Below are 27,053 nucleotides of genomic sequence, written 5' to 3'. Positions count from 1 at the left end.
AGAAACACACTTGGTGTGCAGAAAAAGTATGCAGAAAAACGCGCGCAGAAAACTGAAAGACAAGTGTGTTCCCTGCCTTAATGAAAATGTACATTGTTTGCATTAGAAATATGTATCAAAATCTGTCCAACTCCAACATTTGCAAACGGTTAAGGTGAAAGGGTGTTGTGTTAAGTCCAAGGAAAGTAAAAGCAAACTGCTTTGACTACATAAAATAGTCAAAAACATGGAGTTGATATTTGCATGCAGAACACTTACATAACACTGCTCTCCAGTTCTGCAGCATAGATATCATTCTAACTATCAACCCCCCTGTATAGACACTGTGTACAAAATACACAGTCAAAATTCCCCTTTTTCTCCATTAGTGGTTCAGTTGACAATCTCTTATAGATTAGCCACACTATTATAACTTCTAAGAACTTTATCCCCTGGAGGCCTGAACAGTCACTGAGCTGTGCAATCATGCAGAGCTCTCCAGGATAAGGGGACATTGAGAGCAGGAGAGGTGATATGAGTTAAGGTGGCCATACACTGGTCGATTTGCCATCAGATTCGACCAACAGATAGATCCCTCTCTGATCGAATCTGATCAGAGAGGGATCGTATGGCTACCTTTACAGCAAACAGATTGTGAACCGATTTCAGCCTGAAACCGTTCACAATCTGTTGTGGTGGTACTGCTGCTGCTGCCCCCGCCCGCCCGCATACATTACCTGCTCCGCCGGCGCGACTGCAGTCTCCCGGTCACCGCTGCTCTGTCTGCGCTCTGGTCTCCAGATCCGGCATGCCTCACTTCTTCTAGCCCGGCAGGAAGTTTTAACAGTAGAGGGCGCTCTACTGTTTAAACTTCCTGCCGGGCTAGAAGAAGTGAGGCATGCCGGACCTGGAGACCAGAGCGCAGACAGAGCAGCGGTGACCGGGAGACTGCAGTCGCGCCGGCGGAGCAGGTAATGTATGCGGGCTCTATTGCGTCGGTCGTCGGGCACTCGAACGCCGCTAGCGATGCGCTCTTTACCCGCGGGCGATCGACGGTTATTTTCCGCACGGCACGATCGACGGGATCGGACGAAATGGATCGAAATTCGGCGTGTAGCGTGAACGATTGGCAGCAGATTCGATCCCAGTGATCGAATCTGCTGTCGAAACGGGCGCAAATCGGGCCAGTGTATGGCCTGCTTAACACTGGGGACTTTCTGTATTCAAGCAACACTAGAATGCTGTGCATGAAGGAACATACCAGCGCCTACCTTACATGTTTGACTGGATATTATATTATTATGCAAGATGGCTGCTTCCAGTACTAGTTGATTGTAACCTGGAGTAAATTGTGATTTTTCCAAAAATGCCATTACTTTGCGACAAAGTCAAGTAGGATAAAAAAAATTGGGAGACAGGTCTTTATATGTATGTTTTGCCAGACTGTAGTTCAGTTTGAAATATTACCCGCATTGCTTCTATGTTTACTATACAACTGTGAAAGGGATAAAGTGTTTATATCACACTGCTCAGCTTCACAAGCACACAAAGGGGTAAAAGGAAACCTGAAGTGAGAGGTATATGGAGGCTGCCATATTTATTTTATTTTAAACAATACCAGTTGCCTGGCTGTCCTGTTGATCTTTTATGCATCAGTAATATCTGAATCATCATCAGTAATATCTGGTTTATGTGTTTTAGGACGGATCTTGCTTCCGCCGATTCCCTGCTCGCTCCCCGCGAGGGGACAATGGCAGGGAATCGAGCGGAAGATAAGCGGCGCCGGCGGGGACGAGCGGGGAATCGAATGTGGCGCACGCGCGGCGAACGGGGACGCAGCGGGCTATAGTTACATTGTATTACACAGAGCGACTTTTTCCTAAAGTCAGCAGCTCAATTCTGCTGAATGGAGCTGCTGACACTGGGGAAAGTGTCGTCCTGTGTAATACAAGCAACTATGGAAAGATGGATATCATTTTAAAGCTCTCTTTCTCCTCTTTCTGGCGACACCTAAATCGTCACCCTACGCCTTTTAGTTTTCTCTATTTTCGCAATTGAAATCGCGGCCGCGGCAATTTCAATCGCGAAAATAGCGAAAACTAAAAGGCGTAGGGCGGTGGTTTATATATCATTGGAAAGAGGAGAAAGAGAGCTTTAAAATGATATGCATTTTTCCATAGTTTCTGCACTGCTCGGAGTCCCTTTAAGCTCAAACACAGGAGGACAGCTGAACAGGCTTTTGAAACACATTGGCTTCAATTCACCAAAGGCTGTTCTATAACAAAAACTAAGTCGTTAAAACAGGGCTGTGGAGTCGGGACAAAAATCTTCCGCCTCCAACTCAGACTCCTCAGTTTATGAAACCACGATTTCAACTCCGACTCCGAGTACTCAAAATGGCTCAGACTCCGACTCCTCGACTCCGACTCCTTAGCCTAATACTCAACAGGGCTGTGGGTTTTGTACAAAAATCATACAACTCCGACTCCAGACTCCTCAGTTTATGAAATCAACAACTCCAACTCCGGGTGCCCAAAATTGCCCCGACTCCAACTCCACAGCCCTGCGTTAAAATACTGTGTTCGGTATTTTAGACGTGTGTGTGCTAATACATCAATATTTTCATGTGTGGTAGAGGTTTGGTAATTCACTGAAGTGGTAACAGCAATTCTGTGTAGTTAACGCTGTTCTGTGTGCAGTGAAGGCATTACAATAAAAAAAAAAAAAAAAAAAAAAAAAATAGGCATCCCCGACTTCCCTTTAGATGTGCACGTTCTACTGTCTCTGCTCACTCTGAATCTGCTCTGAATCTGTCCCATTGGTCTTAACATTCTATTTACTTGTCACAGCTTAGATGAACTGCCAAGAAACATTACACATGCCCTATTTAGGTCATTTCCCTACCAGCTCCCACTAGCATCTCCACATATTCAAACAGGCACTCAAGGGGTTACACACTACCGAAGGGTGTCAGGTAAACATCTTTTGTACTTTCATCTCTGCTCACTGCCTGGGGGGTCTAAAAGCTTGTTCCACCCGAGAAGCCTGCGCAACCTATCAGCAGCACTTGCAAGAGACAGGGACTCTTTCTATTGGCTGCCTGCTCCTGTCAAACATGGGGACATCAACACGGAAGGCATTCAAAGCTGGTTACCGACAGCGGAGAGCTGGAGGTAATCACCGAATGGGTTAACAAATGCTGTAACCTTGATGAATTGACATTTACTGACATGTGTTGAGGTAATTACCGCACAAGTCGGTAATTTACCTCACTGCTCGGTAATTTCAGCTTTTCATGCGGTAACAGCTTTAAAGAGACTCTGTAACAACAAAAACCTCCCCTGGGGGGTACTCACCTCGGGTAGGGGAAGCCTCCGGATCCTAATGAGGCTTCCCACGCCGTCCTCTGTCCCACGGGGGTCTCGCTGCAGCCCTCCGAACAGCCGGCGACAGAGCCGACTGTAGCTTCAATATTTACCTTTGCTGGCTCCAGCGGGGGCGCTGTGGCGACTTTCGGCACGGAAATACCCGATCTCCGTCGGGTCCGCTCTACTGCGCAGGCGCCGGAAACTTGCGCCTGCGCAGTAGAGCAGACCCGACGGCGATCGGGTATTTCCGCCTACTTCGGCGCCGACAGCCATCAGAGCGCCTGCACAGGAGCCAGGAAGGTAAATATTGCGTCACGGCTGTACGGAGGGCTACAGCGAGACCCCCGAGGGACGCAGGACGGCGTGGGAAGCCTCGTTAGGATCCTGAGGCTTCCCCTACCCGAGGTGAGTACCCCCCAGGGGCCGTTTTGTCGTTACAGTTCCTCTTTAATGAATTGACATTTTCCTAAGTGCTCGGTAAAGTCAGCTGTTCTCAGCATTACCGAATGCGGTAATGCTTGATGAATTGAAGCCATTATCTATAACATTTCTTACCTGCCTTAAAGTGGATCCGAGATGAACTTTTACTTATTGCATAATTGTGTTCCTTTCCTATTGTTTATAGGGCATTCCTCAAGCCAAATACTTTGTTTTAATACTCTAATTCCCTATAAACTAAACAAGCCTTACCCACAGCCTTTTAGAGAGCCTTGGCATTTTCAGACAGTAGCAAGGGCTCATGGGAGCTCAGTCTGGGCAGGAGGAGAGTGAGGTATTACTAGCCAGAGATTTCAGAGGCAGAGGGGAGGAGGGAGGAGGAGGGGGGATTAGGCTGAGTGCTGAAGATGCAGAAAAGCTTACCTTTGTGTAATGTTTACAAACAACATGGCTGCTGTCGTATCACAGGAAGAAATAATCATATTTTATTAAAGCTGTTTGCAGCTAGATTTGCTGTGTAAACTAAACTTTAGATAAGATATATAGAAAAGTTACTTGTTATAGTTAGTTTTTCATTTCAGATCCACTTTACAGGAATCATCAGCCAAAATGAAAAAAATCCGCTTTACTTACCTAGGGCTTTCTCCAGCTCCTTGCAGCCGACTGTCCCACGCTGACCGCTCCGCTTAATGCGCCTGCAGGAATCGCCTCTGTCAATCAAACCGACGTTGTCCGTGGCTTCCTGCGCAGGTGCAGAACTACTGCAAGGGGCTGGAGAAAGCCCCAGGTAAGTAAAAGCGGATTTATTTCATTTCGGCTCATTATTCCTTTAAGATCTGTATTTCTATACAGTCATTCCTGTAATTCGTATCACCAAGCAACAAAAAAATAGCTCTCTGCTCTCCCTTCTAAGCCTGGAAAAAAGAGCATAGGCAAACCCCCTTTCCCTGCTTGCTGACTGGACTTAAAACAACTAAACCCTCATTCCACTATTTCTTTTCTATAATCATTCTATACTGACAGCATTGTGGAATGCAGAGGAACATGACTGGCTCACAGTACAGTCCCCCCCACTTCCTTTCACACTGAATCAGTTTATGTCAGTTGTAACTAAACATGTTGAGCCCAGGTGAAGGTAATGTCCATGTTTACCTATAAGGTCAGTTCACATGATATGCGTTTTAACTGAAAGCTTTTTCAGAATACACTGCTATGGAACAACTGATCAGTTAGAGAGGAACTCCAGTAAAAATAATGTAATAAAAAAGGGCTTCCTTTTTACAATAATTATGTATAAATGATTTAGTCAGTGGTTGCCCATTGTAAAATCTTTTAAATCCCTGATTTACATTCTGACATTTATCACATGGTGACATTTTTACTGCTGGCAGGTGATGTAGCTGCGGCTTGCTTTTTTGGCAGATGCAAACAGCTGTAAACAGCTATTTCCCACAGTGCAACAAGGTTCACAGACTGGAAACTGCCGGGAGCATGGTCCTCAGCGTTTCTTGTGGGAGGGGTTTCACCACAATATCAGCCATACAGCGCCCCCTGATGATCAGTTTGTGAAAAGGAATAGATTTCTCATGTAAAAGGGGGTATCAGCTACTGATTGGGATGACGTTCAATTCTTGGTCGTAGTTTCTTCTGCATTAGTCTTGCAGCGTACAGTGGGAAAGAGGCCATAGGGGAACATTACAATGCACAGCAACTGTCCTTTCAGTTATAACTGAGAGCAACTGACACAGTGCAAAGCTCCTTTTACACTGTATCCGTTGCCTCCAGTTTTAAAAAGGAACTCCAGTGAAAATAATTTAATAAAAAAAGTGCTTCATTTTTACAATAATTATGTATAAATGATTTAGTCAGTGTTTGCCCATTGTAAAATCTTTTAAATCCCTGATTTACATTCTGACATTTATTACATGGTGACATTTTTACTGATGGCAGGTGATGTAGCTGCTGCTTGCTTTTTTTGGCAGTTGGAAACAGCTGTAAACAGCTATTTCCCACAATGCAGCAAGGTTCACAGACAGAAAACTGCCAAGAGTACGTACTCAAGAGTTTCTTGTGGGAGGGGTTCACCACAATATCAGCCATACAGAGCCCCCTGATGGTCGGTTTGTGAAAAGGAACAGATTTCTCATGTAAAAGGGGGTATCCGCTACTGATTGGGATAAAGTTCCATTCTTGGTCGGAGTTTCTCTTTAACTGAAAGGACAACTGATGAGCAGTTTAGGTGGAGGTAACTGTCCATGTTTCCTAAGTGTTTTTCTATGGCCTCTTTCACACTGTATCCTGAAAAATAAAGCTTTTTCACAATGCACTGCTATGGAAAGTTAAAACGCATCAGTTTATTAGCGTATAGTGGGAAGGTGGCCACTAATGATCCAATCTTTTTCATCCAATTTTACCAAAATGTTTGTAGTATAAGGGTAAATTGAATAAATATATTGAATAATATAGGCAGTTCCCTTATATTACATAGAAATGGTAAGATTGGATGAAAAAGATTGATTGGACCATTAGTGGCCAGCGTAAAAGAGACAGTGTGTAATGCTAGGAACACACTACAATTTTCCGTGCGCCAGATGGAAAAGATAGATAAAATCCGTCATGTCCGATATTGCTCCCGATCATTTTGATCGATTTCTCATAGCAGTGAATGGAAAAAGATAAGAAAAAATGAATGAAGATAAGAGAATTGAGTGCGAAATCGAGTGTGGAATCGTGCTGAAAAAATGATCGGGTTGTAAAAATCGCACGAAAAAACCTAACATGTGTACTCAGCATTAGATTAACATTGAATCTGCTAATGCAGACTTCTTACTACAGCACTTGTATCCAAAGCTCCTTTCTGAATCTGTTGCTCTATGAACTGTATTACAATTACACATAGGTCTCCTGTCAGTCCTGGCACAAACCTTGTGTCTGCTGGGCAAACGGGAACATCTGTCAAGCAATCGCGATACTTTGCGCAGAGTCATTGGGGATCTTAAAGATCTGATGGCCATTGTTCATGTAATCAAGTGCCTGTACCCACGTCGCGAGAACGATTGCTCATCACTCAAAAAAATAGTCTTAGAAATTGTGTAGTGGGTACGGGTCTTGAGTAGCCATGGCCCGGAACATTCGGGAGCCGACAGAAGAAATGATGGCCTGGATGTGAAGGATCGTTGACAATCCTCATTGCTCTGGTGCGCAGTATGGTGTTGTGAATGAGGTCTAGTGGGGGAAGGAGTATCACAATTATCCTCTCTGCTGATCTGATGACCCACTAAATGCAAGATCAGCTATATAATAACCAAGTGCTTGGCTATCTCTTGGTCGAGCACCGCTAGTGTACGCCAAAATCCAGGTCCCCATCACTCTATAGCCACAAAGTCATATTGTGTTCAATGGTAGCTGGAATGCAACAACAACAAATAACATTTGTGAAGCGCTTTTCTCCCGTAGGACTCAAAGCGCATAAGCATGGCTCAGACCATCGTAGTACAGAGGAAGAATTTTATAAGTCCGGAAATGCCAAGCTAAACAGGTGGCTTTTCAGTCTGGATTTGAATAGCTCCAAGGATGGTGCTGTTTTTACTGGGTGTGGCAGGGAGTTCCAAAGAGTAGGGGCAGCATGACAGAAGGCTCTATCTCCAGATTTTTTGAGGTGCACTCTGGGAGTGACCAAGTTTATAGAACTTGCTGATCTGAGGTTGTGAGAGATGTGGTGCAGCTTCAGCAAGTCCTTCATGTATCCAGGCAACAGGTGCCCATTGCAGAGGGCTTCACTCTGTCAGTTGCAGTAACAGTGGAAGATTTTCCAACTCATCAGATTGCTGAAAAGAAACAGTCCAACATTGGGAAACCACTCATTCACACAGAGGAGGATTATCACAAATGATCATTTTAGGCCAGCAAAATCTCCCATGTGTCCGCTGCTAAGATATAACAGTCAGCAGTGGCACCTTATATAAGTCTCCAGGGTAATCCTTTCATGACCAAGTTTTTCAAACTGCCTTGATCAGAGAAAATTCTGCTATCCGAAGTGTTTAGATTCAACTAATCTACTTTTTCCCTACTAATCTACAAATATCCTTTAGCTGTTTGGCTGCCTTCATGCACAGCTGCGATTTACCGAGGATAGTTATCACTTTTTTGGTAGCATATTATAATAAAGGGTATGCATAAAATGAGTTCATTACTGTCATACAGCTCTGTATACACTCATTTTTTGTCACACTTTTGTATTCATTACCGAACTACAAAAAATGTTCTTATTATGCCAGTGCTTTTCTATCTCATTAGTGCACATGGAAAGGCTTCTCAAAACACCATAAAGCTCTAATAAACAAATCTTAATATACAGTAACCAATATAAGCAATTTCATGTATTCAATAAAACGAGAAACTAAAGAGTATTCCAATCCTGTTTTAATATAAATCAATCTGTATGATTTTGATGCATCTTTAATACATCTCACCACACAATTTGATCCCCATTTTAAAAAAAAATGGGGTACTGGAAGTTATCAGATATAGCACCCATCTTTTTGTCATGTTCAACACTAAAATGGTGACGATAAAAGGTTCTACATTTTCTTTGTTGTCTCATGAGACAAGGAGTTCTACTTTCTGTTTATTATACAGAATGAATTTGTGTACATGCAAAATCATATAGGTGACTTTACCCTTCCCTGGCAGCAGGCACATACACCTTTTTATAAAATCTTTTGAATAAATGAACTAATTATACTTTCTCATATGTACTGCATTACACAGTAAATGATACTTTCTGCCTGCTACCACCATGGTTTTTGTTGGGGGGGGGGGGGGGGGGGAGGGGGGGAGAGAGATCTGCGATAATAAGGAACCTTTACCTAAACACAAAACATATACATGCATGCAGAAATAAGGACTTGTACACACATAGGCTCTGCTGAGACAATCGTTCTGCGACAGATCTGCCAAGTATCGAACATGTGTACAGCTGCCTAACCACAACAATTAGTGATCCGTCCTTACTAACAATAAACAAGCACATGGCTTTCCTACTTATCCACCCCACCATATGCCATTTGCCTGCGGTGAGATGGGGCAAGAGCAAGGGAGAGAATGGAGAGCACTGGAGCGCTATGACCAAACAGCATTAGAGCTAAGTACCCATTTGAAGATGGATTGGGGGTCAACGGTGACCAGTGATCGCTCCCCGATCGATCTTCACAATTGAAGTTACAACAGTGCGAACGATCATTTAAGCAATACTTTAAATGATCACAGTAAATTGTCCACAGCCGTCAACGGGTATCTGAAGGATTGTTGTTCAATGATCCAAAATGACGGTCACGTCGAAAAAATACAATTACTTTATTTTGCCAAGCATGACTAGGTCATGCTCAAAATTGGATTTGGCACAATTACTGGTACATGGCACAATTACATAGCTCAAGTAGAAGACAGGTAGATAAATAAATAAGTACACAGCCTCACACAGGCAGGGAAATGACAATGTACAGAGCACCAACACACATTTAGAAATTGTGACATAAGACTTAAGAGGGACGATCAGTTATGATCTTGTGGCAGGTTGGCCAGTTGGCCGAGAAATCAGCCCAGAGCGGGGTGGGGAGTATGTATAGGGAGTTCAAGAGGCTGACATCATTTAATTAAAAGATATCATGAAAAACGATGATTTCGTCATAAAATAGGTAGTATGATGCCAAAAAAAAAAAAAAAAAAAAAAGTTGCTGAAAAAAAAAAATCACGTTGTGGGTAAAGACCTTAAAGGATACCACAACTGACATGTGACATGTTGAGATAGACATGTGTATGTACAGTGCCTAGCACACAAATACCTATGCTGTGTTCCTTTTTTTTCTTTCTGTGCCTGAAAGAGTTAAATATCAGGTATGTAAGTGGCTGACTCAGTCCTGACTCAGACAGGAAGTGACTACAGTGTGACCCTCCCTTATAAGAAATTCCACCTATAAAATACTTTCCTAGCAGAAAATGGCTTCTGAGAGCAAGAAAGAGATAAAAAGAGGAATTTCTTATCAGTGAGGGTCACACTGTAGTCACTTCCTGTCTGAGTCAGGACTGAGTCAGCCACTTACATACCTGATATTTACCTCTTTCAGAGAGAGAAAGAAAAAAAAGGAACACAGCAGAGTTATTTGTGTGCTTGGCACTGTACATACACATGTCTATCTCATTATGTCACATTTCAGTTGTGGTATCCTTTAAAGGACAACTGAAGTGAGATGCATGTTGAGGTTGCCATATTTATTTCCATTTAAACAATACCAATTCGCCTCACTGATCTTCTGCCTTTAATACTTTGTGGCCTCGTTCACATCATTTAGTGCAGATGGCTGTGCGATCGGAACGCAACCCGTCCGATCGCACGCCATCTGCGCTACTATGCGCTGCGCTAGAGATCCCATTCACTACAGTGAATGGGATCTGAGCTGCGATTCCTGAAAATGCAGCGTCAGCGCGATAGCGCTGCTCCGCAGCTCAATACAATGGGAACGGTAGAAGGGCTGTCCATGCCCTTTTACCGTTCTTGCATGTTGCACACTATGCACACTGCCAAAATGCGCATGGCAGCGCACATAGTCTGAACGAGCCCTTAGCCACAGACCCTGAACAAGCAATAGGCAAATCAGGGGTTTCTGACATTATTGTCTGATCTGACAAGATTAGCTGCATGCTTGTTTCTGACGGGATTCAGACACTACTGCAGCCAAATAGAGCAGCAGGGCTGACAGGCAACTGGTATTGCTTAAAAGGAATCAAATATGGCAGCCTCCATATCACTCTCATTTCAGTTGCCTTTAAAGGGACTAAGAGGTGAGAGGGCTCAGAGCCAACAGCATTGTCCCAGAGGATGTCCAGGATATGCGGACATGATACAGGACCTGGGAATAAGTGGTGTAGCATCACCATACTCTCGGGTCCGAGTTTTCCCAGGTGGGTATCATGGAATGCTTTCAAAAGTCCGGGAGCACAACTTCAGTGGCTTGCAAAAGTATTCGGCCCCCTTGAAGTTTTCCAGATTTTGTCACATTACTGCCACAAACATGAATCAATTTTATTGGAATTCCACATGAAAGACCAATACAAAGTGCTAACGTGGAACGAAAATCATACATGATTACAAACATTTTTTACAAATCAATAACTGCAAAGTGGGGTGTGCGTAATTATTCAGCCCCGAGTCAATACTTTGTAGAACCACCTTTTGCTGCAATTACAGCTGCCAGTCTTTTAGGGTATGTCTCTACCAGCATGGCACATCTAGAGACTGAAATCCTTGCCCATTCTTCTTTGCAAAACAGCTCCAGCTCAGTCAGATTAGATGGACAGCGTTTGTGAACAGCAGTTTTCAGATCTTGCCACAGATTCTCGATTGGATTTAGATCTGGACTTTGACTGGGCCATTCTAACACATGGATATGTTTTGTTTTAAAACATTCCATTGTTGCCCTGGCTTTATGTTTAGGGTCATTGTCCTGCTGGAAGGTGAAACTCCGCCCCAGTCTTAAGTCTTTTGCAGACTCCAAGAGGTTTTCTTCCAAGATTGCCCTGTATTTGGCTCCATCCATCTTCCCATCAACTCTGAACAGCTTCCCTGTCCCTGCTGAAGGGAAGCACCCCAAGAGCATGATGCTGCCACCACCATATTTGACAGTGGGGATAGTGTGTTTAGACTTGCGTGCAGTGTTAGTTTTCCGCAACACATAGCGTTTTGCATTTTGACCAAAAAGTTCCATTTTGGTCTCATCTGACCAGAGCACCTTCTTACACATGTTTGCTGTGTCCCCCACATGACTTGTGGCAAACTGCAAATGGGACTTCTTATGCTTTTCTGTTAACAGTGGCTTTCTTCTTGCCACTCTTCCATAAAGGCCAACTTTGTGCAGTGCACGACTAATAGTTGTCCTATGGACAGATTCCCCCACCTGAGCTGTAGATCTCTGCAGCTTGTCCAGAGTCACCATGGACCTCTTGACTGCATTTCTGATCAGCGCTCTCCTTGTTCGGCCTGTGAGTTTAGGTGGACGGCCTTGTCTTGGTAGGTTTACAGTTGTGCCATATTCCTTCCATTTCTGAATGATCGCTTGAACAGTACTCCTTGGGATGTTCAAGGCTTTGGAAATCTTTTTGTAGCCTAAGCCTGCTTTAAATTCCTCAATAACTTTATCCCTGACCTGTCTTGTGTGTTCTTTGGACTTCATGGTGTTGTTGCTCCCAATATTCTCCTAGACGACCTCTAAGGACGTCACAGAGCAGCTGTATTTGTACTGACATTAGATTACACACAGGTGCACTCTATTTAGTCATTAGCACTCATCAGGAAATGTCTATGGGCAACTGACTGCACTCAGATCAAAGGCTGAATAATTATGCACGCCCCACTTTGCAGTTATTGATTTGTAAAAAATGTTTGGAATAATGTATGATTTTTATTCCACTTCTCACGTGTACACCACTTTGTATTGGTCTTTCATGTGGAATTCCAATAAAATTGATTCATGTTTGTGGCAGTAATGTGACAAAATGTGGAAAACTTCAAGGGGGGCCGAATACTTTTGCAAGCCACTGTATGAACTCTGTTCCAGCTCCCAACAATTTTCTTTTGGTCACTGAAAGTATTAAAAGGAATAGGCTCTTGTTCTAATAACCAGGCTTTCCAGAGTAGCATTCCTGTCCCATTTTCTAAAGACAAAACACATAAAATACTGTGATGTATCTTTAGAGAGTCTGGTAACTTTAATTCAACAGGTAACTTGGTTAATTTCATTCTAGCAGTGCACATAGTAGGTCCCATATTTTCTGTTCTGTAAAAGCTTTAGTTTTGGCTTGTACTCACAGCATACAAAAAATAAATGTAGAATTAATTTAAGCCTGTAAAGTAAAGGGCAGAAATGACATCAGGATTTAGCTTAAACTGTGGGCAAAAGACATGGTTCTCACCAGGAACAGAATTCTCTTCATTTACTATATAACATTCACTGAAATCAAAACATGGACAGTACAATGCATGTGTTATGCAAGTAGAAGTATTTATATACTTATATATGTGTTTTCCCTGGCATAGTATGGCTAATCCTACTGCTTTAAGGCTAAGACTCAACCCACGAGACATTTGGTCTATTGGGCAAACTGCTTTGATGCTCCAGTTGACACCTTAACAACTTATTTAGATTTGGGATGGGACAAGGTCAGGAAGGTGATTGTGGGAGAACAATGGAGAGAGATGCAGCTTAAAAATATTAAGGTTATTATGCATTCAATTTTAAATGTACCCATCCAGAATCACATTATCTAGTACAAAATGTAAAACTACCTCCCCAGACCTATATCACTTACTATGGCTATGTCCATCTATACAACAATTTTGGGTTAAGGTCTGGAGAATGTGTACTATGCTTACCACTTCTCACCGTAAATATGGTAATTGGGAAGCCCTATTCCACTGTGTTGATCCTTCTACTCACAAAAAAGATGATTGCTTGTCTCGCATTGAACATATTATTTTAGCAGCCAAAAAATGCATTCTGAGACTTTGGATCAGTTCCTCCCCGCATCACAAAAACACCTAATAGATACAGTAAAATCATTGATGTACATATCTAAGTTTGATACTGAACAACGCAAGTCTAAGGCTACAGCAGCTTTTTTCAAGACCTGGGGACATTTTTTAAAAAATATACCACACGAATTGAATTCTGTAATATATTGAAATCTTTTGTATACACGACATGGTATCTTAAGAAAAAAATTGCAGGAACTCAGACTTTTTTACATCGGGGATAGATTTTTTTTTTTTACATCTTGGATAGATTTTGAAGCGTCCTCTCTACTCTTAACGCTGAAACTCTGTGTGACCCCTCATGCAAATTGAAAAAAACCCTAAGATATAAAAGTGGATTTGGATGTTATCAAAAGGGAATGTATCAGATGGTGCTGCTATTGTTGTTTAGTTGAGTTTAAGTTGTAGATTGGGCTTTGATATGGATATCATAGTTTTGATATTTCCTATCGGTGGATGCTGTAGTCTTTCCTTGATATAAGAAGAACATGAATCGGCTTTGGGCCTTAAAAAGCTGGTGTTGAAAACTGGCGGGGCCCCCAGTTGGTTCATACTTGAGGTGATAGGCGGGAGCAATCACCTCCTTTTATAGTAATAATTTTACCTCAGTATCACTGCTGATAGGTACATCAGAGCCCTACCTTTAAACTTTATTTTGTTACTTGTTCTTTCCATGAGAGAGGGTTATTACATTTTTTTTTTTAAACTGAGAAAGCTGTATAACTGTGTTCAGAATAGCAGCAATTATTGGAATGACATATATTATGTACTGTCTGTTAATGCATTGATGATTTCTGATATATTTGAAGATATGTTTATATTGTATACATTTTCTTCGTTAATAAGAAATAGATGTCATAATGACGGTTTTTGGGCTCAGGATTAAAGAAAACAACAAAGTTATGGAAAACCTGTTTTATATTCTCTCTTCAGCTGCAAAGAAACTAATAGTTGAGAATTGGAAAACTACAACTACATCCTGTATAAAAGACTGGATAAAACAATCCTTACTCTAATTACTAACTGAATCAGGCTTGGGGAAGAGGCAGGGCCAAGTAAAATATTTAAATCTGAAGAGATATGGGAACAGGCAGTAACGGCCCCAGAGGTGGAAATGGCAGGTGGACAATAAAATAGATTGGAAAAGGAAAGGCCTAAGGTAGAAGAAAATGATTGTCGAAAAATAAATGACTGGTCTGTCCGAAGGGTAGAGATGGATGAATAGGGTAGGAGAGGTTTCAGACAGACGCACGCACGCACGCACGCACGCACTCACGGCTGAAAGTAGCTAGGGGTACATAGGTATTTAGGTAATACATGAGATATATATAATACAATGGTATGCACAATTTCTCTGTTTATTGAACTTTTAATACACAAAATAAATAATTTATCAAACAATATAGCAAAATGAACCCAACAATAGATGGGTTTGATGAAGCATGCCTGACTTGGTTGGGTGTAGTACCGAGTGTATACAGAGTTAAAAAAAAGTTTATGTTTTGATCAATTGATTCACCATTGACTTTATATACTGCCTGGGTGCCAGTAAAAGGTTTATAAGCCCACATTTATAGAAAATAAAAGATTATGCCTGGATGCAATATACCTTTTCCCTTGAGTTTTCTCCCAAGTGATATGTTCACACCTTGTCATAAAATGTCCTTTAAACCACCAGCGAGCAAGAAAAGAAAATAATCTTGATAGTAATTTTTCACCTACTTTGTTACTTTTTCAATTGTAAAAAGCATAAAAGTTACTTTAAAGAGAAGATGAAATTATCTCTTAGGAGAGAACTGAGGAGAAAAAGTGAATTGCATATGGGCCCAAGTGTATGAATATTCACATAGCAATGCCATTGTCTGCAGGGGGAAGAAGCACAGTGTGTTCGGCAGACAGTTTTTCTGCATTTACTATTTTAATTTCATTATCAACTCAAGTGCCAAAAACTCCTTCAAATGTTTCTAGAAGACCAAACCTGAAGATACTTTTCAAAGGATGTATTTTCCCCCATAATATGCATTCTGCAAAAGTACAACTCAGAAACAAAACATTTCAGCATCTTCGTGTTCAGCAGCCTCCGAGCATCATGCACTGAAGAGGCACATCTGAAGAGGCCAACAAGTACTGGAGCACATTATGTTTTTCCGGGGTCGTTTTCATCTAGCTGCCAATCTGGCTCCTTTCTCTGCTTTCAAACAGCATGAAGTGCCAGACCATTCAAAAGACCCTAAGAAAATCTAGAGAAGCAGATCACTAGAGCCATTTATCCAGAGGTAAAGCAGGCATTCTAGGACTCTTGTCATTAAACAGTATTTCATTCATAAGAGGCCACAGAATACAAAACTGTAAACTTTCAATACTTGATTAAAAAAGGCAGTTTACAAATATTACTAAAAAAAGTTGCCAGAAATGCCCTCCCTTTATGCTTATCTTCACCAAAACCAACATGTTTATCCTGCTTAAACAGGAAATCATTCACTATGTGCTCCAAGAAATCCAGGAATCTTCCCTATTTCCATTACATATAGATACAAGAATTGTACAATACCATGGTGCTAGTTGTTCTTGACAATCCTGACTGTTTATCTCACGAATGAACAACACTATGGCACTGGACAAGGGAGGGAGGGAGGCAGGGGAGTGGAAAGAAAGGGGAGGATGCGATCTGATGTGCTGTATAATTTTATATGTTACAGTTTATATCTTCCCCTGTACTGTGGTGTAAAAAAAAGATACAAATGATTCAATAACCCCCTACAACGCAAAAAAAAAAAAAAAAACCTGACTGTATATTAAACCTTACAGCTAGGTTAAAGAGACACTGAAGCGAAAAAAAAATATGATATAATGAATTGGTTGTGTACTATGAATAATTACTAGAAGATTAGCAGCAAAGAAAATATTCTCATACTTTTATTTTCAGGTATATAGTGTTTTTTCTAACATTGCATCATTCTATAATATGTGCAGATTACACAACACTCAGCATTCAAAACGAGTCTTTCAGAGCAGTCTGTGAAGTAATGACCTCTCCTCTAGCAGAGGAAAAGTAAATAGTCCAGGAACAGTTGAGATAATAAAAGTCAGATAACAGCCCTCTCCACGACTAAAGGCCCATACACACGTCGGATTTTAGCGAACGACCCGTCGTTTGAACGTTCCGTCGTTCGGACGTTTTCGCGTCAAATCCGACGTGTGTACAGACCATCGTTCGGGTGATAAGACTGGTTACCAACGATCCGCCGGGCGGATCGCTGGTAACCAGTCTTATCACCCGAACGATAGTCTGTACACACGTCGGATTTGACGCGAAAACGTCCGAACGACGGAACGTTCAAACGACGGGTCGTTCGCTAAAATCCGACGTGTGTATGGGCCTTTACTTAGTCGGAGAGCTTAATGGCTTGTTTGCATAGAGATAACAACTGGAGTTTCTCAACTCTTGTACTGGAAACAATTACACTGATGTATCTGATCTTAATGTTTTATTTCTTAGCTGTGCTACACATACAAATCATAATATCATCATTTTTTTTCGCTTCAGTGTCTCTTTAACCTGTAACAAAAAAATCAAGGGCAATTAAACAGCACTTTAGTGCAATGCAAACAGCAGCTGCTATTGAGAAGCTGTAAGGCAAGAAGCATATAGAGATGTCGCGAACGGTTCCAGGCGAACTTTGGTGGTTCGCTTTCGCCTGGACCAGGCGAACTTTTGCGGAAGTTCGATTCGCCCCATAATGTACTATGAGGGTCAACTTTGACCCTCTGCATCACAGTCAGCAGGCACATTGTAGCCATTCAGGCTACACTAAGCCCTGGAGCCCCACCCCCCCTTATATAAGGCAGGCTCGCTGGCCATGACACTCACTCGTGTGCCTGCTGCAAATAGACAGACTAGGAAGAGCTGCTGCAGATTTTTTCTCCTAGGGAAAGATTAGTTAGGCTCTTGGCTTGCTCCTGGCTGATTGCTATTGCTAAAATAGCACCCCTCAACAGCTCTTTTGAGAGCTCTAATGTTTTCCTGATGTGTTTTTTTTGTGTGCTGCTCACTGACACTGACACTATACAGCCCTATCTGTTGCAGCTGGACCTTGGTAATTGTTATTACTGTGCCAGCCAGGCCCTGCCTAACTATCTATACTGGGACACCTACCTATGCCTACCTAACTACTGGGGCACCTACGTACCTATACGGGGACACCTACCTACTTATACTAGGGGACCTACCTATGCCTACCTACCTATACTGGGACTCCTACCTATGCCTACCTACATACAAGAAGATAATAAGGTCATTGCTTCATTGTGGACAGACCAAATTTGATCATCTTGACAATCACTGTTGTTCTATCATTGAGCTACCACAGCCCGGCGACCATATGGGCTGGAAAACTGCCACGGCCTGCACTCTGGCCATGTTGAGCACCAGTCCAGCACGGCCGTCACTACGCAAACAGCTGTTTGCGGTGCGTTACACAGTAAGTTTGGTGTGTCAGTGTGAATCAGTACTCTAATTACACTCCCTGATTGATGCATACACATGCAAGACGTTTGAAAGCACTTTAGGCCTACAATTTAGCATTCAATGTGATTTCTGCCCTTAAAACGCTGCTTTGCGTCAAATCCCGATTTTTCCCCGGGACTTTGGGCATGTATCCCACTCCGCCATGCCCCCCTCCAGGTGTTAGACCCCTTGAAACATCTTTTCCATCACTTTTGTGGCCAGCATAATTTTTTCTATTTTTCAAAGTTCGCCTCCCCATTGAAGTCTATTGCGGTTCGCGAACTTTTACGCGAACCGAACCTTCCGCGGAAGTTCGCGAATGGGTTCGCGAACCGAAAATCAGAGGTTCGCGACATCTCTAGAAGCATATGGACATCACTGCACTAGAGTATGCAATGTTCAGCTTACTGTAACTTCTCTGGAGCTAATCACTGATCGGAACCCCTGTCCAGACTTCGGGCCCATTCACACTACATCGTTTTGCCAGCGATTTTGGCAAAACGCTCCAGCGCTACCGCTTTTTAACCTTTTCACCTCGAAGGATTTTTCCTCTTAAAAAAACAGCAATGTTCACCCGTCAGCGCTTCTTCCATTCATTCACCTATAACTTTATTACTACTTATCACAACGAAACCATGTATATCTTGGTTTTTTGCCACTGATTAGGCTTTCTTTGGGGGTACCTTTTGCTAAGAATTATTTTATTCTAACTCAGTTTTAATGGGAATAATAAGAAAAAAAAATGAAAAAAATTCATTATTTCTCAGTTTTCGGCCATTATAGTTTCAAAATAAAACATGCTACCGTAATTAAAACCCACACATTGTATTTGCCCATTTGTATCGGTTATTGCAACGTTTAAAATTTCTCCCTAGTACAATGTGTGGTGCCAATATTTTATTTGGAAATAAAGGTGCATTTTTTAAGTTTTGCGCCTATCCCTAATTACAAGCCCATAATTTATAAAGTAATTGTAGTATACAGTTTGTGTATACATATTACAAAAGTTCAGTCCCTAAGGTAACTATTTATGTATTTTTTTTTATTTATTTTTTTTTATAAAAAAAAAAAAAAAATGGTAACTTTAGGGGAGTGTGGGAGGTCAGGGGTTAATTAAAAAAAAAAAAAAAGGTAACTAGGGTTGATAAACTGAGAAAAAAACAGGGGATGTAATATTACAATTTGGCCACAAGATGCCCTTAGTGGTGACTTCAGCTCCATACTGTAGTACAGAAACGGAAGCACTACGTGCTCGGGATTCATGAATGGCAGAGCAGTCTGAATAGATGGCTGCAGCCATTCACAGGGGAACTTAGATCAATGAATGGGATTTGTTTTCCCATTCATTGATCTAGCAGCGGGCGATCGGCGGTAATGAGCGGTGGTACCAAGCGCGGGGTGGGGGCGGTCGTGACCTGGGGGACGCGGCGGAAGGGACGTAGTATCTATGCCCCTGCACAGAGTTGTGGCATTTTGCAGGGGCATAGTTACTCATCCCGGGGGAGGGGAAATGGTTAAAGCGCTAGTGCAAATTATACCTTATGGGCCCGTTCTTGGGCAATTTGCGTTAATTCGCCGGCGATTAACGCAAATCGCCGAATGCAAACGTGTAGCCTGCATCATTTTCAGGCAATTTCCCGGCGATTTCGTTTAGTGCTATAGAAGCGCTAATCACAAAAACAAATTGCTGCAGTGTCCAGTGATTTTTCCACATTAATCACGGAAAAATCACTCCCGCAAAACGCTGGCGGTACTCGCCAGTGTTTTGCGCTTTGAGGTGTGAATGGGGCCTTAAAGTGTGCATATACACAAGCCTAGGCCCTAGAGCAGTGATGGCTAACCTTGGCACTACAGCTGTGACAAAACTACAAATCCCCTTATGCCTCTGCCTCCCCGAGTTATGCTTAGAGCTGTCAGAGTATTGCAATGCCTCATGGGACTTGTAGTTCCACCACAGCTGGAGTGCCAAGGTTAGCCATCACTGCCCTAGTGTAACATCCATGGCGCTCATTACTAATAAGCCTTGTACACACATTAGCTAAAAGTCATTTGAAACGTCCAATGAACTACAGGTTTTACAATTTTGGACAATAATCGTAAAAAATGTAGCAAAACAAAACAACAGATAGTCCAATATTGGGTTTTTTGCCCTATCCAACTGGTGGATCAACTCGGATGACTCCTGGGCAGATATCATGCACTTAGCCAGTGTGTACTAGTCGTTTAAAGGACGTTGTTCCAGAGCATGTGAACAACTCCTGCGAAGGGTTACTTTCCGCTCGAGCACACAGTTTACAAACGACATAACTGTTGGGAATATTGGTGGGTGTGTATAAAACATTGTTTTAACTACGTGTTATTTCTTTTTGCCTGGAAACGTTGTTTGTGCGACGTCACTCGTTTGAACGCACCGACTTTTGTCTAGCATGTGTACAGACCTTTAGAAATCAATATCCAAGGATCACACACACATCAGGGCACTAACTCAAAAAGTGCACATAATACAACAACCTTTTCAGATCAACTTTTCAAGTACCAATTGTTCAAGTCAGGTCAACAACGCACATGTTTGAAAAAGAATATGGAGGCTGCCATAATTATTTCCTGCCTGGCAGCCCTGCTGATCTATTTGGCTAGAGTAATGTCTGAATCACACCAGAAACAAGCATGCAGCTAATCTTGTCAGATTTGACAACGTCAGAAACACATGATCTGCTGCATGCTTGTTCAGAGTCTATGGTTAAAAGTATTAGAGGCAGAGGATCAGCAGGACTGCCAGTTGTCCTTTAATGCATCACTTCAGGACAATGGAGATCTGTGCAAATCATTCCCTTTTGTAGAGTTATGTATTCCAACTTATACACAATTTGCCAGTTATCAATGCAAGCCATGTCCTTTTATTCTGTTCACAGCAATAAAAAAAAGTCCAACTAAAGTGGAATATAGAGGCTTCCATATATATTTCCATGTAAACATTACCAGGTGCTTGGCATCCTGCTCTTTCATGCATCAGTAGTGTTTGTATCACACATGTAAAACAAGCATGCAGCAAATGCAGTCAAACTTAAAGGGATACTTAAGTCCGCTAAAAATATGGCAGTTTTGCTTTCCTGGGACTTCTACCGGCCCCCTGCAGTTGGCTTGTGCCCATGACGGCACTCTACGTGTGGAACGGATATCACACAGCCAACAACATATACAAACTCTACTGACCTTTAAATACTCCCATTTGTTTTACCTTCTGTTACTAAACTGTACACAAAACATGAAATAATATGAAAATGACATAAAATACATCAACCAGTACTGGAAACCAAACCCTTAACTACACAATACACACCATTCATTATAATGATGGCCACAGTTTACAGTGTTTCTTCATCAGATTACCTTATGTGACAACAATATACCAACCTTCATATCCTCCAGAAGGGCGTGTGGATTTTCTATCCCATCTGGGACACATTTCTTATTTTCAGGAAGAGACTCCAATTTCTCCACAAGGGCTTTCAAGCCCTTCAGTTCAAACTCTGTGAGGTGTGTCCACCGGGAAGCCATCTCCGTAGATGGGGATTCTGCTGGGGTCTTCGGGAAATCACTATGCACAACAGACCTGGAGCTTTCATCTGAGTCATTAGATAAAGTTCTTTTTAAGTACTGCATTAAGGTAGCCTTTTGTTTCTTTTCTGCTGCCTCTTTGCCATCTGACTGTGTGCTATTGGGCGTTAATGGTTCATCACCAGATAGCTTGGATATCTTCTCACCATGGTCATCTTTCTCATCCAGCGTGTGCGCATCACAAGATTCGTCTTCCATTTCTAACCAGGAATCTGAGGACAAGCTTTCTGTGCTGGGCTTTCCTGATGAATCTAGGACACAAATGAATAAAGCATATATTATTTACAAGTTTTCTGTATTTTGCTTTACTTCAAAACCACTAAAATTGTCCTGTATCCTCTTGAGGAAATCTGAATATCCTCTATAGACCTGTGACGGACAGCCTCACTAACCTTTTATGAAACTCTGGAGGTAAAGTGTGAACTGTGGAAAGGGCAGCGGTAACAACTATAATGGAAAACAGTGATTGAAAAGTCCAGTGATTCCGGTCACCAGAGCCATTTGCAAGAAATGCGAGGATACCTGCAGCTACCTCTGGGTGAGGATCGGTTATATTTATCTGTTGTTGTGATCTCACTACTAGCATACTAAGTCTGCCCCAACTAAGGGCCTGTTCAGACTGTCTGCGTTTGTAGAACGCGTTGAAATGAAAAGAAATGCAAGTTGAAAAATGCATGCGTTTTTCTTGCGTTCAAATGCGTTTTCTATTGCGTTTTGCACACACACGTGACCCGGGGAGGAAAAAAAGAATTATGGGAACCACAGAGGGAAACGTACGCTAAAAAGCGCAATAGTACGCGTTTTTGATACGCGTCCATAGACTTTCATTGCATCCGTTTCTATGCGTGACGCACAGAACTGCGTGCAGCAATGCGGATGAGAAACGTATGCGTCTCATACGCATACATGTGAACGAGGCCATTAGAAAACATTAGTAGCCATTTCTATGCGGAAAGTCTGCCTGTACACGTTCTGGAAAAACGGCTAGAAACGCACATAGTCTGAACAGGCCATAACAGATTGCACTATACTACTACAGTTTTATCTTAAAAAATAAAAGTCAGACTGAGCCTGCAGTATATAGCTGAGAGTTTAGTTAGAGTTCCCTTTGATGCATTAAAAGTTCCAGCAAGGTCAGTGGTGCATTGTGTGTATACACAATGTGCACTGCTCAGCAATGCCGACAGCATGAACAGGCCCTAAAGGTGCCTATACTGACAGATGGTCACCATATTCAACCAAGAGACAGATTATCGAAATCTGATCAGAGATGGATCTATTACTGACACACACTGCAAATAGATTTTAATAGATTTCACCTTGAAATTTATAAAAAAATAAAAAAATAATAATCTAAGAAACCACTGCCACCACGCAGGGATGGCTGACAGACTGAGGCTGGTTAGGTAGGTCCAGTAATACAGTAGTCTGTAGTGTAGTATAAGTACGAGGCGGTCATAGGAAAGGAGCACACGAATATATGTAGAATACTCTATGGAAAGGGATGACCCTGCCCTGCTGTTGCTTTCAATCTAAGCATCTAATAGATCCCTCTCTAATCATATTTCTCTTAGAGCGGGATCTATCCCTTGTTAGAATCTGGTGGCCATTTTTCAGTGTATGGCTACCTTTAAATAGGCTGTTGTGTTCACCAGTTGGTAATGGCCAGAGCACTCTGCTGAGAAAAGACATTTATCGGAGTAAGCAAATATTGCATTTAAGTCGCCCCCCACTCCCCCAAAAAAGAAAAAAAATCTTGCACAGGAGACAAGGAAACAGAGAAATGCACAGTCCACCCTGTGCGTGTTTATAGAGAACGGCCTGTGCATTTTTCCCTTCTCAGCAAGTAATGAGCTTGTGTAATTTGAGCTGTCTGCCGACTCTGCCCAACTGAGTTAATGTGTAGACACAGGAGTTTAACCCTTTCTGTGCTCCCAAGATACCATGAAGTAACCACTCTGCAGAGTCTCAGGTGGAGTTCTATAACCTGTAACAGGGAAATGTTTTTTTTTATGTTATGCTGTTGCTTATCTTTTAGAGCAGAGAGAAAGTTCTGTGTTCAGATCCGCTTTAAAGAGAATAAATTACAGCCGCGCTGTCGACACTGAGCGTGTCGCAGAGGGCTCTGTTTACCATTCTAGTGCCACTCACGCCGCTCCACCGCCTCCTGCAGAGCGCCGATCCCCGCCCACATCCCTTCCCTCGCCGCTGATTGGAGGGAAGGGACACGGGCGGGGACTGGCACTCTGCAGGAGGCAGGGGGAGCGGCGTGAGTGGCACTAGAAAGGTAAACAGAACCCGACAGCGCGGCTGTCATTTATGGGCTAGAACGGAGCGCAGGGGGGACTTACAGGGGATTCAACTAGCAACAGAGGCTGGGCCCTATAGCCAGACCCAGCCTCTGTGTATAGATTTAACTCTAAGATCCCCACCTTGGGTTCTCTTTAAGCAATAGTAGTTGTTTTCTTAAAGCATACCTGTAGCAGAGGAAAATAGATACTTACCTTAGTAGTAGAAAGCTTCTGGGTCATCCAGAAGCTTCCCTATTCCTTCATGAATGAGCAGATACATTGTACTGGGCATGCACAGACCGTACTGGGCATGCACAGACCGTACTGGGCATGCACAAGACCATACTGGGCATGCACAAGACCGTACTGGGCATGCACAGACCGTACTGGGCATGCACAGACCGTACTGGGCATGCACAGACCGTACTGGGCATGCACAAGACCGTACTGGGCATGCACAGACCATACTGGTACATGTGCAGCATGGATGCACTCATACTCAGACAGGAGAGCTTCCATAAAGAACAAGAGGGTCCTGCACACAGCGGTGGGCTTGAGGAGGATCTGGCAAGCCTCTGGACAATCCTGAGACTTCCCACTACTTAGCTATCTAACATTCAATCTTTCCTTCCTCACTGCTCTGGGCTCCCTGACAAAGACAGCAGGTAAAAGAAACCACACACATTACACGGTAATCAGGGTCTTCTACTACAAAACATATATATCTTTATTTTCAAGTTCTGACACAGAGCATTACTAGTTGGAGAACCTTATTTCTGCTTCGAGGCAGCTGTGAGCTGGTGCAGAAGGAGAAGTGTGATTTCAGAATCTGTGCATGCTTTATGGCAGCTTCAATCACAATACAAGCCCTGACAAATCATGTAAAATAAAGATAAACTGTATGCAGTCATCATCAAATAACTCACAGAAAACTTACCAAATAACATTGATTCCTTCTGAAAATCCTTATTAAGGTAACAGCGGTTGGTTAAAGTGCAAACATATCTCTCCAGGACATACCAGCACATTTCATAATAGAAAGGATAGCGGAACTTGGCATGCACCTGAAAAGAGGCAAACATTCATGTTAGGCATAAGGTCACCTGTTATGTGCCATGCACACTATAACCAGAGGTTTTCCATTGTGGTTTAACTTAACGCACATCTTTTTGTTGTGAAGCTGCATGGACACGTTCCATTCAGATCTTCCATTCCAAGATAAATAGCAGCACATTTGCTGTCTGCAAAAATGTATGCAACAGTGTCTTGGTGGCAACAGTATAATTTTGTGGCAACAGTGCATTGGTTCTGTACTGTGTGCTCTGCATTTTGCACTGTGCACAGTTACATCCTAATAACTATAGAGAAAAAAAAAAAAGGATGTGCCATCCACATAACATTGCAGTTACTACAAAAACAAACCGATAGTTATGTTTATGTTACGGCCAGAACCCGCAGTGTGGCAACTTCTAGTTCTGGCCGGCCACTTCGGGTTCTGGCCGGCCAATGTGCGAAGTGGCCGCAGCGCAGCGGCCAATGTGAGAAATGTTTTGTTTACGCCGTCTCGCTGCGGCCAAATTGATGACAACTTGCTTAATTTAATGAAATATAGCCGGCGGCAATGTAATAGATGAAGCCGCCGGCTTTCGCACTGCCTCTCTCCTCTCCCTGATCCCCCCCCGCCTCCCATACAATAAATACAATAAGTAGCAGCCAGCGGGGACATGCGTGTCCCGAGAGTCGTTCGTCGCGGCAGGGGAATCCTGCCGTTCCTGCAGAGCGGGTGCTGGCAGAAGCGATGTCTGCAGCCTCCCCACTCTGCTGCCCCTGCTGCGATGAAGGACTCTCCGGCTGCATGTCCCCGGCTGCTACGTATATTGTATGGGAGGCGGGGAGAGGAGAGAGAAGGGGGGGGGGGGGGGAAGAGGAGAGAGGCTGTGCGAAAGCCGGCGGCTTCATCTATTACATTTCCGCCGGCTATATTTTATTAAATTAAGCAAGTTGTCATCTATTTGGCCGCAGCAAGACGGCGTAAACATTACATTTCTAACATTGGCCGCTGCGCTGCGGCCACTTCGCACATTGGCCGGCCAGAACCCGAAGTGGCCGACCAAAATTAGAAGTGGCCACACTTCGGGTTCTGGCCGTAACACATATAAGAAATGACATAAAGGGTGCACCTTCCATTATTATCATTACTATCTCCACTTCCAAAATATAAAACTACATTAAAAACAAAAATGGGAGACCTTCTTCATAGAAAAAGTATAAAATCAACTGTTCATGTATCTGGGTTCATAAATATATGTGCAAGTGGCAGTAGCACTGAATGCAAAAGTGTGCAGTGAAAAATTCATGCAAACAAAACAAAACAAAAAAAAAATATGCAAAAAAGCATCCAAAATTGTGTCATAAATGCCAATTGATAATCCTAATAAAGTGCTATGAAGCAACATACAGGCCTACTGAAATCAGGCTAAAGGGTTAATGATGAATTCCTAAAATAGTGGATCATTCACTTCCTGAACTACCCTTCAAGCAGAAGGGGCTTCCTCCAACCCCATAAGCACAGATGTGTCACTAGCTGTCCTCCTGCAGTCCTCCGTTAAGGGCTGCGATCAGCTCTGGTATTCTGCTCAGTCGGGCCCAGACTCTGTGACGTCACCGGTGGGTCTTCTGTGCTAGTGGAGAAGGTCCACGCTTGCGCAGAAGGCCCCCTGCTGACGTCACTTAACAGAATACCGGAACTGATTGCCAGTTAACGGAGGACGGCGAGCGATGCATCTGTGCTTATGGGGCTAGAGGAAGCCCCGGGTAAGTAATAATCTTTAAGAACGGTCGTCTCTGGTACACTTTAAAGCGAATCTGTTTTTTATTTTATTTTTAAAATAGTTTCAGATACTCACCTAAGGAGAGGGAAGGCTCTGGGTCCTATAGAGTCTTCCCGTTCTCCTCCCAGTCTCTGCATTCCCCCACAGCCTCCCCCGTTGGCAGTCCGCCACTGTTCGGTCGTGCACTGCTCTCTTCCACGTTGGGTGGGCTCTGACAGTCTTCAAAAGCACTCGTGCTTCCCAAAACGGGTCGCTCTGTACTGTGCACGCGCGAGCGACCTCTGTCGCACACACACGTGTGCGCAGTACAGAGCAGCCGGTCTTCAGAAGCTTGAGGGCTTCCGCAGACTGCCAAATTCTCCCGCAGCTGGAGATTCAAACGAAGGAGCCTGCAGGGGAACGAGGAGAACGGGCTCTAGAGGACCCAGAGCCTGC

At 43.0% G+C, this 27,053-nt stretch overlaps 1 protein-coding gene across 6 annotated transcripts in view; it reads right to left on the bottom strand.

The window, feature by feature from the left end:
• Nucleotides 1–27,053, bottom strand: part of KDM2B (lysine demethylase 2B) — a 186,526-nt gene that overhangs the window by 73,473 nt on the left and 86,000 nt on the right. For all 6 annotated transcript variants that reach the window (XM_068245065.1, XM_068245075.1, XM_068245084.1 and 3 more), the window contains 2 exons: nt 24,725–24,851; nt 21,293–21,747 (listed from right to left, as the gene is read on the bottom strand). In XM_068245065.1, coding sequence (XP_068101166.1) covers nt 21,293–21,747; nt 24,725–24,851 — 582 coding nt within the window. The remainder of the gene's footprint in view (nt 1–21,292; nt 21,748–24,724; nt 24,852–27,053) is intronic.

The sequence above is a fragment of the Hyperolius riggenbachi genome, chromosome 1, assembly GCF_040937935.1.
Source record: "Hyperolius riggenbachi isolate aHypRig1 chromosome 1, aHypRig1.pri, whole genome shotgun sequence".
In the NCBI taxonomy this organism is placed as follows: Eukaryota; Metazoa; Chordata; class Amphibia; order Anura; family Hyperoliidae; genus Hyperolius; species Hyperolius riggenbachi.
This window is presented reverse-complemented; position numbering and strand designations above follow the sequence as displayed.